Genomic DNA, 19,370 nt, shown 5'->3' with positions numbered 1-19,370 from the left:
ACAGGTTTTATTGAGAATAATTTCCATCTCAAAAATTTAAAATACACCTATCAAATGGAAATATTTGATAGCATTTTGTTCTTGTCAGACAGCTGGCATCAATGCCTACACTAAAAGCTCTAGATTTATTATAAAGACCTAGAGGTCCTAGGTTCTAACATATTTCTAATACCAAAGGAATTACGATGAAAAGGGGGTGACAGAACAAAAAAAACCCTTTAAAAAAATGCAAGTGAGTCACATCATACTGGTATCAACATACCAGGATGAATAGGTGGAATATCCATAGCAGGCCTTCCTGATATCATTCGAGGGTCCATATAGGACTGCATCATGAGCCACCTTGGATCAAAACCCATAGAAGCCAAATGCTGAGGGTGAGGCTGCATTGGCTGATACAGAGGTCTGTGTGGAGGAGGAGGGACTGAGCCATTAGATGGCTGTGAGGGAACAGTCTGTGGAAGTACACCTTGCTGCTGCTGCTGCTGCTGCCACTGCTGCTGTTTCATTTGTTCCTAGAAAAGCAAAATCACACATGTTGAGGTTTCTATTTATGACCAATATAAACAAATTATTTGAAAACAATAGTGTTTGATGATATTTAAAGACAAAGACAATTAACATAGAATAAGATCCAGTACTTTCTTATAATGGATACAAGCAATCCATCAATTCCTAGAAGTGGAAGAGGTGTATATGAATAAAGCTTAACATCAAAGGGGGCATTACAGAGACATTCAAAGTAAAACCAGTTCTCAGCAAGTGCACTGAAAAGAAAAAAATTAAGGGAATTTTCTATGCTTTATGTGTTTTTACATTTTTTAATTAGAAAACTGAATGATAAATATTTTCAATTACATGTAAGTGGTGTAGTATTTCTGGTTTTACTATTACCTGCTGTCGCTGAAACCGTGGTGGTAATGATTTCTGAAACTGCTTGAAATAGCCAGATAAAACAGCAGGTCGGGGCTGAGAGCCCGATTCAGGTTCTGCTTCCTGTACCATTTGTGTAGTCTCCTTTTCACTGCGACTGCTGTCCTGTCTAGTGAAAATTGGCTCCTCTTCTGCTCAAAGAAATAGTGTAAGACAATCCTATCAATCACATATTGCTTTGTACCATGACAAAATGAGGCATAATACACTTTGAGGAAAAAGCACTTCTCCCTAACACTCTAAATCTTCATTTTGTAACCCAATATTGAAAACCAACAACAACAGACCATTAATTATCAAAACAAATTCTAATAAAGCTGGACTCTAAATAGATGACAGATCCTAATCTTTTATTACACAAAATATATTTACTTCACAGTGAAATAAATTATTTCCCATTTATTTCAATATTAATACTCAATATTTATATGTTATGAGCTACACAAAAACCAAGTTAACTATATATTTTAAAAAAGAACATAAAGTGCCAGGTGTTAGTGGCCCATGCTTTTAATCCCAGGCAGGCAGATGTCTGTGAGTTCCAGGCTAGCCTGGTCTACAAGAGCAATTTAGGCCAGCTAAAGCTACACGGTGAGACTGTCCAAACAAAAAGTAATGTACTCCCATCCCAAATACTGGACTAATGGATGGTATATGACAAAAATTAGTGGATCTGAACAAATATGAAGACCTCAGAGGGGATCACTAGCTATGCTCAAACAAACTTATTCACAAGGAGGTGACCAGTATTCACACAAAACCTCAGACATAAATGTTTTTATCCCAAGGAAAACTGGTTCCATATATTCTAGAGCATGCCATGCCATGTACAAGGATATTCAAAGACTTACTCCCAATTTTCACCACTACCAATAAAGTAGAATAAATGAATTTAATATAAAATGTGGACCTGCTATCATACCTTTATTACAGTTGCTTTCACTTTCTTGTTTTTCTGCCATAGGCTCTAAAATGGGCTCTTGGGGTTCGACTTTTTCTTCTTTCTCCTTTTCCTTCAACTCAACCTCTTTTTCCTCTTCTCTCACCCTTTGCAGTTCTTGCTCCTTCTCTCTCTGTTGTTCTAACTCTTTCTGTTGCTGTCTTTCCTTTTCCATTTCTTTCTGTTTTTCCCGCTCTTTCTCCAGTTCCCGCTCTCTCTCCCTTTCTCGTTCCTGTTCCCTTTCTTTTTCAAGTTCTTTCTCCCGTTCCCTCTCCTTCTCTCTCTCCCTTTCTCTGAGTTCCTCTGGAGACGGCTGCTTCTCTATGATACCGAACTTCTCGTCTAGCTGTTTCAGTTTCTCTGCACACGCTGCCTTCCTTTGTTCCTCCATTCTTCGCTCTTCCTCCTCACGCCGTTTACGAGCACGCTCCACTGCTGCAGATATTTCAGACTGTTGTTTTCGTCTTTGCTTCCATATTTCATCATTATCAGGTACTTGAGGCTTTGAAGGAAAAGGGCCTTGTCTTCCAGGTACTTGTCGATCTGGAGGTGGGGGATGCTGAAAGAGCAAGATATAGACAAAGATGGTATATATCTATTTGTGTATGCATATGCAAACATGTGGAGGTAAGAGGAAAACTTGTGGGAATCGGTTTTCTTATTATTCCACTATATGGATTCCTCAGAGTGAACTCAGGTTGTCAAGCTTGGCAGCAAGCACCCTTACCCACTGAGCCATCTCATTATCTGGAGAACTTTTTGTGACCAATGTTGGGTAACATAAAAATGGGGAGGTGGGAAGAAAGGTCTGGTGGTTGTGAGGAGTAATGAGGGAGGAGGAAGAGAAATTAATTCTGCTTCCAAAGCATATACATTAAAATAAAAATAAATAGGGTCAGCAAGACGACCATGGAGGGTCAAGGAACCTGCTGTCAACTGACAAACTGAGTTTAATCCCAGCTCCAACTTTGTAGAAGCAGAGAACTGACTTCCCAAACTTGAACTCTTGAGTTCCACATGTACATAAAACTAAGGAAATTAAAAACAAAACAAACAAAAATAACATGGAAAGTATTAAGTCTGGACAATCAGCCAAATCAGAAGAAAAAACAAAAACAACCAAATAGCCATTCATTATGCCAGGCATTACTGCTCACTCAGATTATGCTAAGATAAAAACATAATGAATTTCAAAATATCAACTTAGAAATAATGTAAGTTTAAGTGTATTCTATAATAGCAGCTTGCAGACAAACTGCCTTATGGGGGAATGCCTTAGGGAGAAAGAAGGGCCCAAATGTGTTAAAATGGCAACACATGAACAAGAAAGGACTAGAGTGAAAGACACAATGAACAAGATGGAGCAGAGGGCTGCCAAAGAAACTGGTGAGTAAATTCTATAAACTCAGTCTGGGAAGAGAGATTTACAACTGAATCCAGGGCACAATGGAGAGTTAGGAGCATGTGAGTGATATGATTTTCATTATGTTTTCAAATGATGACGAAAAGCTTAACATTATTGCTGGAAATCATGTAAACATAAGAACAAGGAAAAGAACACTAAGAGCTAAAACTCAAGATTTTCAAAACATAGAAATGAAGTCATCAGTATAAAGAAGATTGGAATTCACACATAGCCCAGTCAGGATTCTAAAAACAAGTGGGGGAAATAATGGCATGGTGGAAACAAACAACAGCCAACAAGTGAATGTGTAACATGTCTTAGAACAGTGCTATTTTATGCAAATCATATTATCTCTTTTCATGGCTTCATCTATAGTTCACAGACATGCTAAAAAAGTAGAAATATTTTCACAAAAGGATATGGTACACACAGGAAACATTTCTATCACTCTTCTGATCTCACCCATGACCTTCAAATACCTTAACCACAACAGTTTTCTCTGTCCTAGAATTTCACTGAAGCAAAAAACTTAAGTGTTTTTGGTGCTATTTTCTTTGGTGCACTGTAACAGTTTAGAGGTTATTTTGTGGAGGCTTATACCACTTCATTGCTGTTTAGTATTCCACTCCTGGTACAGGAAACTATGAGAGATCTGTATCCTGGGTCGCTCTTAGTATTCAAACTAAATTTAAGAGTTATAAACACACAAGTCTGTATATTTTCACTCCTCTTGAATAAAAAGCTAGCAGTGACACCCTCAAATCATGTTTCCTTAACAAGAAACTGCCAAGCTGCCTTCCAACGTGTTCACAAGGTTTATAGATTTCAAAGTACTGTTCAAGTGTGTCAGCTATCCTATATCCTCATTACTATATGACAATGATGGTTGCATAGAAAAAATATCCATTATTTAAATGTGCATTACCATAGTTATTAAAGATATTGTCTTTCCATGTGTTTACTGTCCATTTTTTTTGTGGATGTGTGTATGTATGATATGGTTTGATATATATGAATGTGTTTGTTACTTAGGTGCACAGCATGTGCACAGAGGTCAAAGAACAACATTAGTGTCAGTCTTTGCTTTGTACCTTATTTGAAATAGGTGTCATTGTTGTTCATCACTCTGCACACCATAAACATATTATGAATTCTCCTATATGAATGAGTTCTGACAATTTGAATTCATATTCTCATGCTTGTACAGCAAACACCTTAGTCACTGGGCTACGTAGTGGACCACATTCACATTATCTTCTTTTGTGAAGCCAAAACCAACTTGCTGAGTTATTTGCCTTATTATTATGAAGTATTTTTATTAACATAATTTAGTGCAAGTTATTTGTGAGATTAGTATTTGGAAATTTATTAGAAGAGGGAATTAGTGTGTATGTGCATGAATACACATGTATTCATGAGAGTGGTGGTGGACTAATGACTCAGCAGCTAAGTTTAGAATGTTGCTGTGATGGAGAGCAAAGAAACAGAGTAGATGATGAAAATGACAAAGTAGGGTAAGGTGTTAGGGAGACAGCTTGTTTTCCTTAAAAGGCTAGCAATAACACTGTATCAAGTGACAGGACTGACTTCAGGGAACAAGTAAATGGCTGTCCTTAGAAGCAAGGACAGCAGGAATGAAGACTACCAGTGTGGAAGTAGCAGCTATCAGTTGGGTGCTTCTCATTCTTTAATGATACACATTGTGCTTGTTAGATTAGAATGATGAAAAAAACTAGAAGAAAACATGCCAAAGCCACAGAGTGAACAATGTACAACTGTTTCGTAAGTTACAAACATATAGAACCATTTCATCAAAAGAAAACTGTAAATAAAACCAAACACAGCATATGATGCACCAATACTTATCTAAAATCTACCTGTTGGGCAAGCAACTTGGGAGGTGGTGGCAAGTGTGAAGAAGGTCCGCGTTCCTGTAATGAAAAAACAAAAGATTAAAAAAAAATTAACCCAAATACTCATGGAGGCACTATACTAATTTTCTTAATGAGAACACAAGATTGTACATAGTCAACCAATTTGCCCCGTCTTCATTTTAGTACAAGTGTTATCAGTCACTATAAAATTAGTTTTTACAGAACCACTCTCCATGCTGCCATTTCAGTAAAGTAACAAGCAAACCCACCATGCAAATGGTGAAAATTTCCTTTTCCTTCCAAAGACAGATTGCTTACTCCTTTTAGCTTAGTGACAGGTTAATTTTTTCCAATTGTTTTGTACAAATTCAAATATATGCCGCCTACACAATGATTCATAATTAAGAATTACAATGAATTTCTTGAATATACTCCCTCTTTCAGTCTGTAATGTAGCTATTGTTACAATATCTCAACTCATAGATGAAATCAAAATATACCCCTTCTCTATATAGTTCTCTCCTTTCACAATTTTTTTTTTTTTCAGAGTAACTAAGGTGTTGTAGAACTCCATTTTCTTTCTTTCCATCCCCGCAACCCCTAGATAAAGTCCTTTGTATAGCTGTGGCTGTCCTGGAACTCACTCTGTACACTAGGCTGGCCTAGAACTCAGAGATCCACTTGCCTCTGCCTCCTGAGTGCTGGGATTAAAGGCACATGGCTCTATTTTCTATATATGATTTCTCTACAAAGATAATGTATTCTCTCACACATAAGTACCAAGATTTATAAAACTTTCAGTAAACAGTACAGCACGTCACTTATTTTGAGAAAATATCCCTCTACCCTGACCTACTTGATTAAGACAAAAGTGAAGCTTCACTTTTGGCCTAATAATTTTAGCTACTATTTTCAATAATTCCAATCAACAGGCAATAAAAGCTGCAAAACTTCAGGCTTACTTTAAAACAAAGAAACACAAAGTCCCAGTCGAGTACTGTGACAGTTCATCACCCATGAGGGCAGAGCCCAAGCTAGATGACAAAATATTATTTCAAATAAACAGTAACACAAAACTACCAAAACCATTCCACCCCTGCCCGAAAACCATATAACCCCTTTCCCAAGTCCCTCTAATTCTGACCATAAGATTAATTCATTCAAAGTTATGACAAGAATCTGCATGGCTCCAACAAACCTGGTTAAATGGAGGTCCCTTCCCATAAGGGCTTTTTGCTACTGGAGGCTGAGCAGGTATCTGAGAAGAAGATTTGGTGCCAGAAGCTTCATCTACTTCTTTTCGGTTTTCTGTGCTTTCAGGAGTTTTTGAACTTTGATCTTCACTGAAGATGCAAAATGGAGAAGAAATTAAAAAAAGCAAAGAAGAATTAAATCACATACAAATGACTTTTCTGTGTAAAAAATGGTTTATACATGATTTCGGGGGAAGAAAATGTATAAGGCAATGAATGGGAGTTTGTGACTTGGTGATGTTAGAGCATTCAACAATACAATTGACACTGTAGTGGCTTGAGGACTAGTTACCTCACATCAAAGTGTAACTAATATAGCAATATGACAGCTGCTCAAGCGGGATACTCACTGTGATGCAAAATTATCTACCATATTATTTTTTTCTATCTTCTCAAAAAATATCACCTGAATGTATATAAGTGATATTGAAAATATTACTGACTATATTCTAATTTATTCTGGTCCAGTAAGAAAACTAAATCAAATTAGTATATTTAAAATTACCAATTGGGCATGTAAAAGCCCAACTTTTTTATTATACATCAACCCATAGACTCCTTACTTACATGCCTTATAAGAGAGAAAAAGGAAGAGAGAAAATAAAAAGGGCCCAATTTTCCAAAAACCCGAAAATAAATATAAGAAATAAAAGTCTAACCACTTGAAAGTTGAAAGTTGGGGGGGGGGGGCACCCAAAAACCATAACAAGAACCTGAAGCAATTAAAGCAGTCTAAGGAACTTTGGTCCTATATACTCATCCTCAGTTAGACACCAACTATCCCAACATCCTTTAGAAAATGTACCTTCTAAGAAATATCAAACCTTAATTCCTTGCTTAGCTGTACTATATTAATTAGGCTTAATATTCACTCCCCCAACTCAGAAATACTCCAGGATAAAAATGAAAGTCTGTATACAAAAACCCCCAAATGTCTATGAATGAAGCTTCACTGCAGAAACAGTTCATGTTCTAACAAGAAAAATCGCACTGTTGATAGCAAAAACGTCACGAGTTACCTGCTGTTCTCTTTAGGACTACTACTTCCTTGCTCATCATCATCACTGAAATTAAGCTGTTCTGTATAATCTACTTCCATCTGAGCACCTGTCAAATAAATAAGATTTAGAAGGGCCTTATAACACCAATTATGCTAACCTAAACACCTATGAGTTTAAAATGCTTAATGAATCTTGCTTCTTACCTGCCCAACCTTCATCAGCTTCAGCATCTAGGTTATCAAATTTATCAAGCTCCTTCAGTTCTGATGCACTAAGAATGGATGGGCGTTCAGGCTCAGAAGCCCACGAAGGAGGAGGACCTCTTCCTCGAAGGCCTCTAATAAATGGGAGGGCAGAGAAAAAAATGCACAAGCTTAAATTATATTGAATTGAGAGTATTAAAACACTGCAATTAGTTCATTTCAATTCAACATTAATATTTTCTATATCAAGATATACACTGGGCATGGCATGACTATAAAGAAATTATTATATAATACGTAACTTAAATAGTTCAAAAATTATTTTACATAATGCATAATTAGTAACATTAAGAAGACGCTAAAAATCTCATATTAAGCAGAGAGAAGAATGGGTTGACCAACATGAGACAAAAAGGGAAATTATCACTGGTTTTAGGATCATGATTTCTTATATGCAGAATTTTTGTCCCAGATAGATTTTTAAAATACTGAACTATTTTAGGTAGCTAATTATTAACAGCAATTGTCCTTTTGAGAAGAGAAAAATGAATACTCAACATTCAAAAAATCTTAATATGCACATATCTCTTGTTGGCTTTAACAGTCTTACTTGTTTGTTTCAGATAAAGAAGGTGGGAACCTCATGGGACCATGTAGAGGAGGATATGCCATCCTTGGGTACTGTTGAAACATCTGTGAAGAAAACAAATTTAGTAACTTACATGTACAAATTCAGTTGAGTAGCTTATAAATGTTAACAAAGTATGAGTGATTAAAGCAAATGATATGAATAATTAACTTTGTCTGCTAATATAGACACCACTTGTCCTCACTAACAAACTATTGCAGCAACGAACCATTTACAGGAATCCGAAAGTCTTCTTTGTTTTCAAGGTAGGAGTCTCACTATGTAGCCTTGTTTAGCCTGTAACTAGCTATAAAAACGGCTGGTTTCAAACTCAAGGGATCTGCTTGCTTTAAAGGCAGTACACTCACTGAATTCCACCTCCAGCAAATCTTAACACAGAACCTCTGTATCTCATTATATAATTATAGTTTATGTCATGACATGAAAAATGTAAAAGCCACAAACTCTGAACCCCAGAAAGCCTTATCCAAGTAGGAATTTTTGAGTAAGACACCTAGAAAGACCATAATCGAAATTAGGAAAGAGATGGTAAAGGAGCACCCTAAAGGACGTTAAACATGGCATAGAAAACAGGTTCTCAGCCAAATTACAACATAAGATGACATAAATTAAGACCTGAAAAAAGGTGAAGTTGATTTTTGTGGGACCTCAGCTTTGAAAAGGAAAGCTTAAACAAAAAAAAAGGGGGGGGGGTTTGGAGGGCAGGGATTCATCCTATGATCTGGAAGGGGAAAGTCTCAAAAAGTACTTCCTCATTTAAAGACACACAAGCCAAATGATGTAAATAAGTTATGTGTCTTAAATATTCTATGTGTGCCCCGAATAAGATTAGCTTTTGCTAAGATTATTTTACCACAAAAATATCTTTTTACATAAGGAAATTATACTTGAAAAGGGCTCTGTATGATTATGCTTTTTAAAGGCTATGCAAGGCTGAAACAAGGTCAAATTAAGTAACAGGTCAAGTGCAACTGTGAACTTTTGAGGAAAACTGAGAGGGCTGGTTGGCTGCAGCACACCTAATATTGAAAAGAGAGTAAAAACAGGCAAATGATCTTTAGTTTACTAGATCCTCCCCTTTGATCATTCAGACATTGTTGTGAAATATTCCTTTACACATAATAAGGTTAGGAAAGCCAGACTAGGAGAGTGCTGAGGGGAAGAAGGGTGTAGTCTTAGAGTTGCCAGCCAGACATAGAGAGAGCAGGAGATGAATATGCCATGCTAATAAAGGTACTGTGCCTTGTGGCACAGTGTAAATAAGGAATATGAGTTAACTTAAAATGTAAGAACTAGTTAGTAATAAGCCTGAGCTATTGGCTGAGCATTTATAATTAATTAATGTAAGCCTCAGTGTGTTTATTTGAAAGCAGACAGGAGAACTCCACCAACAAATGGCTCCCCATGTCCAGGGCCATGTACATCCACATAAAGTTTGAGAGAGCTTTTTTTTTTTTTTCATCCCAAAGGTTCTAAACACACAAAAATGGAGCTAAACATGACTTCCTAGTCATGTACAATGCACAGTCTATACTTGTATGTTACCTTGAAAAGTTTATGTATTTTCAGAGCAAGGGAACCAGACAGAAATGAAAACGGATGGTCCAAGTGATCCAGATTCCAAAACAGCTTCAAGGCTGCTGGCTGAGATGGTCCAGCCTCACAGACTACTCCAGCTGGCATTTCATTATCCCAATTTTCTCAAGTTTCCCCCAAAGATAACAACACCCAAACAAGAAGTAGTTTAGAGAGTCACATCCACATTCCCAAAAGATTGATTATAGATGCTTGTTTTAAGGATGGTTGATCACTTATTGTCATTGGTCACAGTCAGGAAAAAAGCTAAACAAAGGTGTTAAATTCAAAGATCTCTTTTTTCTAAAGGAAAAAGGGGAATAGAATACAGAAATAACAGGATAAAAGGGCAGATTATTGAATCTACTTTAATCAAAAACAAAACAAAACAAAACCCAGCTATTAATCTCAAAATATTTTACACTGGTATGGATTTTAGTGTATTGATAAAAATTTAAAAGTTAGAATAATTTAATCCCAGCACGTGGGAGGCAGAGGCATGTGGATCTCTGTGAGTTTGAGGCCAGCCTGGTCCACAGAGTGTATTCCAGGACAGGCTTCAAAGCAATACAGAGAAACCCTCTTGAAAAACCAAAGCTGTAATAGTCAAACTCATAGTCATGATAGCTATGCTTTCAAGGTCATATAATTAGATAGACAGACGGTCTTCAAACATTTCAACGACCTACAGAATAGTATGTTTAATAACCTAAAGCTTTTCATGACAGTGAGACATGTCTGCTCCTAGAAACACCAATTTACTTCAGAGAATATGATGGGCATCAAAAAACTCTGTTTGGAGTTTGCTTTCTTTGTGGCAAAAACTAGTCATGTGGGCAAAGAAACTGCCCTTGACTCAACTGCTGACAGATATTGTCCAAACTTTAACAGCAGGACGTAAGGGAAAATGACTGCTAACCTTTGCCAAGAAAAGGTAGGACAGTCCTTCAAAATTCCCTGCTTCTCAGAAATGTCCTTCAGATATAGCAGGCCTTACCTACTATAGTACATAGTGGGATGCCCCAACAGCCCCTACAGTGACTGTCCAGACAGCTTGATGTCCCTGTCATTAGGTAACATATCTCACCTTTCTGGGGTCTTTGTTGGAGTTGAAGACCAGATGGTTATAATTATACTTTTCCTAAATTATGATAAAAGGTCAACTAGATGTAACAATAGACTAAAGATTAGATAGTATTTTCTCTAATTTTGACAAATACAAAGAGATTGGATATTGTAACTGAAATTCTTACTTAATAACTGTTCTTATTATATATACTTTTACTATGTTTCAGTTAAAACCTTTTTATTTGCACAAAAGGGGGGAAATGATGTGGAATATTCCTTTACACTGTGTGACTATGTCATTGTGATTGATTTAACAAAGAAGTTGACGAAAACTGAGCAGGCTAAGTAAGTAAGGCAAGCAGGAGAGCCGAACTAGGAGAATGCTGGGAGAAAGAAGTGAAAACTTGAAATGACAGACACAGAGGGAGCAGATGAACATGATATGTTAATAAAGGTACCACCACGGGGCAGAGCATAAGTAAATAATACAGGTTAACTTAAAATGTAAGAATTAGTTAGTAATAAGCCTCAGCTATTGGACAAACATTCATAACTAATATAAGCCCCAGTGTATTTATGAAGACATGATTAATTTTATGTGACTTATGGCTTAAAATTCGGCGTTTGTCATATATTAATTGCAGGAACAACTCCTAAATTCTCAATATATACTTGTGTTAAAAGGTGCTTGCATTTTATAACCAGTGGAACTTTTTCAACCAGAATCAGTGGCAACTGGTACTGAAGCTTCCTTCTCTTTCCTTTCCTTCACATTCCAACATTCAAACCTGGAAGCTCGGGCTAGAGAGATGGCTCAGTGGTTAAGAGCACTGCTTGTTCTTCCAAAGGTCCTGAGTTCAATTCCCAGCAACCACATGGTGGCTCACAACCATCTGTAATGAGATCAGGTGCCCTTCTCTGGCCTGCAGGCAACATGCAGACAGAACACTGTATATATAATAAATAAATAAATCTTTAAAACAAACAAACAAAAACCTGGAAGCTCAAAAATCTATAAGAAAAATTGAAAAGCTAGAAGGCAATAGTGCAATTATTTCTTAAGATCAGGTCAATTTATAGTTTTTTTTTTTTTTTAAATCATACTTTTATACTTCTTAGGATATTGACTTTGCGCATTGGAAAGTCAAAGCCAGGGCCTCATACACAATGAATTGTAACCCTTAGAAAATATTTAACAAGTCATATCGCTTTGCTTTTCTAGAATGGTTAAAACATGACAGGCAGGAGGAACAGAAGCACATACAACTTGAAACAATTCAAAACATAAAACAACAAAAGAAAAAGTACAAGAGACAGAGGTACTCACAGATAACAAGATTCCTAACAAAAAATATAAACTGATCCCAAAGAACTGATTATTTGCTAGAACCCAACAATCACTGATATTTAAGAATTCATTTTTTAAACCTTAGCTGTGTTAATGGCACTATGTACTTTATCAGGTGGTCTCTTCAAATTACAAAATAATTTTTAAAAATCCACAAATGAAATAGAGTATCCAGGATTGCTTTAGTAACTTCAAATCACTGAGAATAGGCATTTACCACTGGTTTTCTGTAAAAATTAATTTAGGTAGGCATAAGAGCATGCCTATAACCTGAGCACTCGGAAAACCTGAGACAGGACTAATTTTGAAGCCTGCTTGAACTTCTCACAAATCTGGTTGCAAAGATGATTTAAAAACTTAATTAGAATTTAAACAGTTTTTAACTTTTTTTTTTTCCTAGCCATGAACTATCCCTTGGGCAATACAGTAAATCCTATGAACCTCTTGTCAGAAAAAAATGTTTTAAAACCATAATCCAAACTACACACTGATACAAATAGCTATTATACTAAAATTATATTTCCACAATAAATAAAAGTTGTGATATGACTATATATGTGTTTCTTTTGTTTCTGAGGTAGGGTCTCACTATGTAGACTAGGCTGGCTTCAAATTCACAATGCTCTGCCTGCTTTTTCCTCCTACTATGTAGACTAGGCTGGCTTCAAACTCATGATACTCCGCCTGCTTTTTCCTCCTAAGTGCAGGGAATTAAAGGTGCAGTCCACCAAGTCTGGCAACATATACTTTTTTATTGACCCTTGGATCCAATGTTGAGTGTAATGTGCTGTGAAGATATGTGACCTCTACTAACGATAAAGCTACCTGTGCTACATGTCCTTTGCTTACTTTACTAAACTCACAATTCATTTTTAGTTGGATGGTAATGAGACCAAGACCCACAATGTTCCCTAGTCCAATTTTCTTGAATCCCAGAGTAGAAAATTCTTTTGACTGTTTGCATGTTTGGCAATACTCACATATGGAGGCATCATAGCTCTATACGGAGAAGCAAGGGTAGGCTGTTGTCCATTCAGTTTGGCCTGTGGAGGACCACAAGCTATCCTTTTCTCCACCACTTTGAGAATATCATTTTGTTCTGATGTAATAGACATGCTTTCATCCTGGCCAAGTTGCTTTTCATCCTGATCAGAGGAAGGTGAGCCAGCAGACTTACCACCATCTCTCCAACAAGCAACATCTGGTATGGAGAAAAAAAGAAGCAAGAAAATATTTAGTAACATAACAGTGACAGCAACTAACCTAAGCACATTTCAAGAAAATGTCCTCAAGTAAATATAGCAAAGAGGTGGGGGAAAAACTCAATGTGTGGGTCTGCTAAGTCTCTTAATGCATTCAGGCAATCGAGAGTCAAAGCACAAAGATTTATTATTTCAGGCTGCCATGACAAGCCATCAAAGGAGGACTATTAGGATCTCTATGAAGCTTTATCAGTATTTCTGTAGAGGTTAAAAATCACTACTCTCATTTGGTCTATTGTCAGAAGTCATGTTTCAAGATATATGAGAGTTCTAGTAGGAAGTAAGGTGAGGTGCATTTCAGAAGAGTTGAGGTGTTCATATCCATTTACTCTCATTCAACTATTACTGGTTACATGGGCCCAGGAGACATTCAGTGAAATTACCTCATTCAAATATTTAACCACATAAAATCACTGTGTGGTTTTTAAAGATTATTAAAAGAGAGAGATAAATATTCCCCATTCTAGAAAAAAAGTCCAATCTTTTACATTAGTCTATCTCTCCATCACTTATTTTGTGAAAGACATGCCATGAGCATTACCAGCAAAAGGGGCTGTGTGAGAATCCCTTAGTCACAATTTCTAACTAGTCTTTTGGATTGCTATCCTTCAGAAACAGTGGGAGGTCATATGTTGGGTTTAGTTGGTTGACTCACAATGGCAAGTTAATTAGGAGGCAATAAGTAACTTCTGGATCAAAATTTAACCAACTGCAGAATAGAGCTGACACAACTTCTAATATGAAGGTTAAAAAATAAAAATAGATGATATATTCAGGCTTGACAAGAAATAGGTAGTCCTAAAATGTGAAATAAAATATAACATTCAAAATATGGACCTATAAAGTTTGTCAGAGGATGGTCCTGAAAATTGTCTGTTGAAATGTTTAGTGATGACACATGAAGCTAAGACATTTACATGTCTCTCAAACATTTCATAGTTGTATTTTTAGTTTCTGCTTTATAATGTATAAAGTATCCTCCACTATCCAAAATAATTTATTTTCTCAGTTTGAGTTCAGAAACCAAGGAACTGTGGAATACAAACCGAGTAAAGAAACATAGATCTTATACATGGGGAAATCGTGCTGAAAAACTTGTTACTGTAAAAAGATCAAATATATGGCTAGGCACAGTAGCAATGCCTATAATCCCAGACCTTGTGAGGTTGAGGCAGACACATGCACACAAGAGGGAAGGGAATGGACAGGGCAAAGGGGCAAAGACAAGTGCAAAAGGACCAAATAGTATTTGCACAGAATTGATACCTGGACGTCTTGCAATTTAGTAAGTAACTCACTAAATTTTGATTTAGTAAGATAGGTATATTTATACATTTCCAACAAACTCTAAAGTTACAGTGATACTACTGTTGGTCCAAAACTCCATGTTTTAAGTAAATACAGCACTAGGTTCTAGAAAGAGGAAAAGTGATACACCCAAGAGCTCACATGAGGTGGTAACAAGATAAAACAGGTAGAAAGCATTCTCACTTGGTGGGCGTAAACTGGGGCCAGGTCCATAGTTTTCATCATTTGTTTCTTTTTCTTTTTTTTCCTGATCTCCAGCTGCCTGCAGACTGGGAAACTCCTGCTGAAATTGACTATTCACTTGGATTCCTACAAATTGCAAAAAAAAAAAAAAAAAAAAAAAAAGGAAAAAGTTAACTTTTATAATGAAGAAAATCAAGCAACCCTCCCAGGACAGAGTTCTTGCTTCTTTCTGACGAATTATTCCAATGACTGTTTATATTAATAAAACTATTAAACTGTACAGCCTTTTGAAAAGTTAATGAACAGCCATGAGGAGACAAAACTTTTAAGAAAGGAACCTGGCAGATATAGTACAGAGGACTAAGACTAAGGGAAGGTGAATGGACAAGTGAAGTGTTTGTTTGTTTCTCTTATTATGACTCCCCCTACTCAAGCCCAACTTCTTTGCTAAAAGCTTATAATAACTAGTTTAAATTGTGTTATTGAAATAGACTTACTGGCCAAATTCCACCAAGTCCCAAGCAGGGCTAAGATGTTTTCATTTCATTTACTATTTTAATTAACCACTTGTTCATTTTTATAAGCAATATTCTAGCTACTACTGTGCTTTATGAACATTCTCTAACTTTTCAATAGCGAGAAGTCCTGACAGGGTATGTGAAAAAAGTTTGAACCACTTAGGGAAGGAATACAATGTCTATATACAATGTAATTTATATTGATCAGTGTTAAAGGAACAGCCCATGTCTTTTGAGCCTGTCTGGATACTTAGATTCTTTTTTTTTTTTTTAAAGGTAGAGAAACTTAATTAGCCCAATAGTTTATAAGGATATGAAAGTATCTCATTGCCAAAGCTTTCTACCTTGATTTCCTGCATGGCTGTTCAGTAACTACCAAACCTAACCAGAAACCCCAGCTAATGTCCACTTACCATCTCCTTGCCCACCTTGCTTGTTACTGGCCCATGATTTGGGAGCAGGTGCTACTTCTGGGGGAGCTGCAACCCCAGGTTTTGGCTGTGCAGGTGATACTTCTGGTGCTCTTTAAAAAAATATTAATCCATTATTTCAGATATTACACAATAAATATTTTCAATACATGTAAATTAAGTGTGCTAATTTTGGCTATAATTTTAACACTTATAATTTACTGCTGCATCTCTCATAAATTGTCTGGCCCTGTGTCATTACCTTTAAAATTATGGCTGTTTTCTCCCACTCATCTCTACTTCTGAATAACCCAGAGATGACAGCTCTGTTTATTTTCCATCTTGTTAAAAAAAAAAATACTTATAACTGAAAATAGCTACCAATGTTTCAAAGAAATACATATACACAGAAATGTAAGTATATGTACACAAACAGTTTAGGTTAGGATAATTAGGGGTGAAAGCAAGGTAAACTCAAATGACAGTTTATCACTGCATTACAATTCAAACATGCAATAGCAATCTGTCTAATCCATTCTCATGAATAAAACATGATTAAAGGTAATTTAAGAGATTAAAGGATGCCAGTATTATGTTTGGTACCCCCAGCCCTAGCTTACTTATTACTATAAAATAATTATACAAAAAACCAAGTTTCCACAAATGTGGTCAAACATACTACAAAAATTAAGCAGAAATATGGAAATTTGATGAGATCCACACAAATAAAGCAATGTAAATCCTATCAACTTCCCCTCACAGGGTTTCTCTGAATACTCCTGCCTGTCATGGAGCTCCGTAGACCAGGCTGGCCTCAAACTCATAGACTTGCATGTCTCTGCCTCCTGGAGTGCTAGGATCCAAGGCATATGCCACCACCACCCAGCTTTATCTTTTTAACTCTCAGAATTAATTGAGGACTTACTTACTAAAGCAGAATGCTAGGTCCCACCTTCAGATAAAAGTTGGCAGTAGATGTGGGCAAGGCTTTGTAGATTTGTTCCTAGGATGTTCTAAGTTTATTTTTCATATTGTTGCTAAGCAGTGTTAAGAGAAGTCCAAGATTTTATCATTCTTAGACAGGAGGCATCAGATGTACATGAAAGAACAAGCTGACTTATTTTTTTTTTCATCTGATGAAAGATCTCTCTAAATCTTAATTTTTGTCATATAGTGTTTTTACATGTAACAGACAGATCTCTCAGCACATAGCCGTTACTGACACAAAAGTTCCCTATAAAGAAGTGTTTTAGTCTAACAGATTTTGACTCACTTTTCTTCTTCATGCTGCTCTTGTTTTGATGCCCATCCTGTACCGTCCTTGGGGACAATATTCACATTAGGATCGTTGCCTTTGTTCTCTGCTTTGAGACTCGGGAGGTTAGCTGGTGGAGGCATCCGCCGGGAAATACCAACTTTTCCAAGACTTTGTAATCCATGTCGAGCTGCAACTAAAAAATCAGTAACATCAATTTTCTTAGAACATCTATTGTACTATCCATTTTAGTCTTCAAATATAGATGAACAAGAGTCAATGGAGCCTCTGAATAGTCCCTTATCTTAAAGTAGAGCTCTGTAAACTTAGTTTATATGCCTATAATGAAGTTCAGAGTAAAAAAATAAACTAGCTCCTCAACAGATAAGCTAGCTTGGAAACCAAGCAAGACTTATCACAAACAAACAAAAAACATCACCAAGTCACCCCTACACATCCCCACCAATTTCTAAACATGCAACATTATATATTGTGGTCCTAGGGGTAGGGCAATGATAGTTTTGAGATGTTTTCAAGCAACTTATTCTATATTTGAAACTTAAAATGTTGAGAAGAAAGCCCAAAGTGGTAGCACACATCTTTAACTCCACAATTTGAGAGGTAGAGGCTGGAAATCGTTCTAAGTTGGAGGCTGGCCTGTTCTAAGCCAGGTAGGGTTACACAGTAATAAGATCTTGTCTCAACAACTCCTAAACCCAAACAAAAAAAACCCACAATCAAAACAATATTACAGAATAAATTATGTTTACAATACTGAAAACAGTCTACTTTTCATTGTATATATTGGCTCAAGAGACCTAAAAAATAAGACAGGACTTTACGGTAGCTAAACAGAGTATATACATGGCTGTGTCTTTCAATATGGCTTCTTTTCTATAGCCAGAAGGGAGAATAAGGTATGTATAAAACAGTTCTGTGAGGAGCTGGAGAGATGGCTCAGAGGTTAAGAATACTGGCTGTTCAATTCCAAGCACCCACGTTTGACAGCTCACAACCATATGTAACTTCAGCTCCAGGGGAATATACCATATCTCTGACCTGCACTCATATCCACATATCTGCATGAAGATACACATACCTAACACATAACTAAAAAATAAAACAAATCTTCCAAAAGTTCTGTGAAAGTGCAGATTTTCAATGGTAAAATATTTAATCCATATTCCCTGAGAAGTATGTGAATACATTTTACAAAGACCAGCATAAATGGGCTTTCCCTAACCTCTACTCAAATCAGTAGATACAGTGCCATCTGCATTAACAAATCCATGAAAACATAAATGCTACTGGATCTACTCACCTGTAGTCTTCTGAGTTTCCAAGGACTTCCCTTTGTAAGTATTAAACAAACTGAGCGTTGCATACTTTTTCCCATCCTTTGCTTTTGTGCTCTGGCCTGACTTCTCCGACATTTCGGTGGAAACTCATCGAGTCCAAAACCTCCTGCCACACCCCTTAAAAGTAGCCTTTGTTACATGAAAGAAAAATAAGAGAATTTTTTTAGTATTAGCTGATTAAGAAGTTTAATAAAATTCACATTTCAGGATCTCCCCACCCCAGGATCTTTAAAAGATAGGCAATGAAGGAGCTATTTATCTTCAATACACATAACAATATTTTCATAGACCTCATTAATACAGGCCATTGTTAACCAAAATAAAACTATTAGGTACTTGACAAATGCATTATTTACAATTGTTTCTAACTGCTTAAAGGTATCCCAGAGAATGGGGGTTATAATCCTAAGGCAAATGTTCTATCATCCAAACTACCTACAACCCCAGACCTACAGATATACATTAAAATAAGCACATCTATTTGTCCTTTGATAGTTTATGAAAGACTTCCCTGTCATCAAAAGAACTACATGTACAATTTTTTGACTGCTGTCTAATAGCTGTCCATCTACCTACACAAATGTTTAATTAATCTTAATAATGTTAACAATAATGTGGACTTTAAAGGAGAGTATGTATGGCCAGGCATGGTGGCCCAAACCTTTAATTTCAGCACTGTGAGGAGGAAATAGGTAGATTCAGGGCCAGCCTGGTCTACAGAGTTCCAGGCAACATTGAGATCTTGTATCAAAATTAAGTCAACACTGGGAATACTAAAGGACTTCATTTATATGTGAAAATTTAACCAACCAATGCACAGAAAAAGT

The 19,370-nt window shown here is 36.4% G+C and overlaps 1 protein-coding gene across 11 annotated transcripts in view; it reads right to left on the bottom strand.

Annotated features, from left to right (window-relative positions):
- Positions 1-19,370, bottom strand: part of Prrc2c (proline rich coiled-coil 2C) — a 72,467-nt gene that overhangs the window by 34,916 nt on the left and 18,181 nt on the right. For 7 of the 11 annotated variants that reach the window (XM_027417207.2, XM_027417201.2, XM_027417211.2 and 4 more), the window contains exons 2-14: positions 18,507-18,672; positions 17,204-17,381; positions 15,934-16,043; positions 15,003-15,128; positions 13,230-13,450; positions 8,220-8,302; positions 7,610-7,743; positions 7,425-7,512; positions 6,351-6,495; positions 5,156-5,209; positions 1,856-2,432; positions 895-1,064; positions 263-515 (exon numbers count right to left, since the gene is read on the bottom strand). In XM_027417207.2, coding sequence (XP_027273008.1) covers positions 263-515; positions 895-1,064; positions 1,856-2,432; positions 5,156-5,209; positions 6,351-6,495; positions 7,425-7,512; positions 7,610-7,743; positions 8,220-8,302; positions 13,230-13,450; positions 15,003-15,128; positions 15,934-16,043; positions 17,204-17,381; positions 18,507-18,618 — 2,251 coding nt within the window. In that variant the 5' untranslated portion in view covers positions 18,619-18,672. The remainder of the gene's footprint in view (positions 1-262; positions 516-894; positions 1,065-1,855; positions 2,433-5,155; positions 5,210-6,350; positions 6,496-7,424; positions 7,513-7,609; positions 7,744-8,219; positions 8,303-13,229; positions 13,451-15,002; positions 15,129-15,933; positions 16,044-17,203; positions 17,382-18,506; positions 18,673-19,370) is intronic. The other 4 variants (XM_027417202.2, XM_027417205.2, XM_027417210.2 and 1 more) reach the window with 2 other exon arrangements.

This window comes from Cricetulus griseus, chromosome 5 (genome assembly GCF_003668045.3).
Source record: "Cricetulus griseus strain 17A/GY chromosome 5, alternate assembly CriGri-PICRH-1.0, whole genome shotgun sequence".
Lineage (NCBI taxonomy): Eukaryota > Metazoa > Chordata > Mammalia > Rodentia > Cricetidae > Cricetulus > Cricetulus griseus.
Note: the sequence above shows the minus strand (reverse complement) of the source record. Positions and strands in the feature narration are given on the sequence as shown.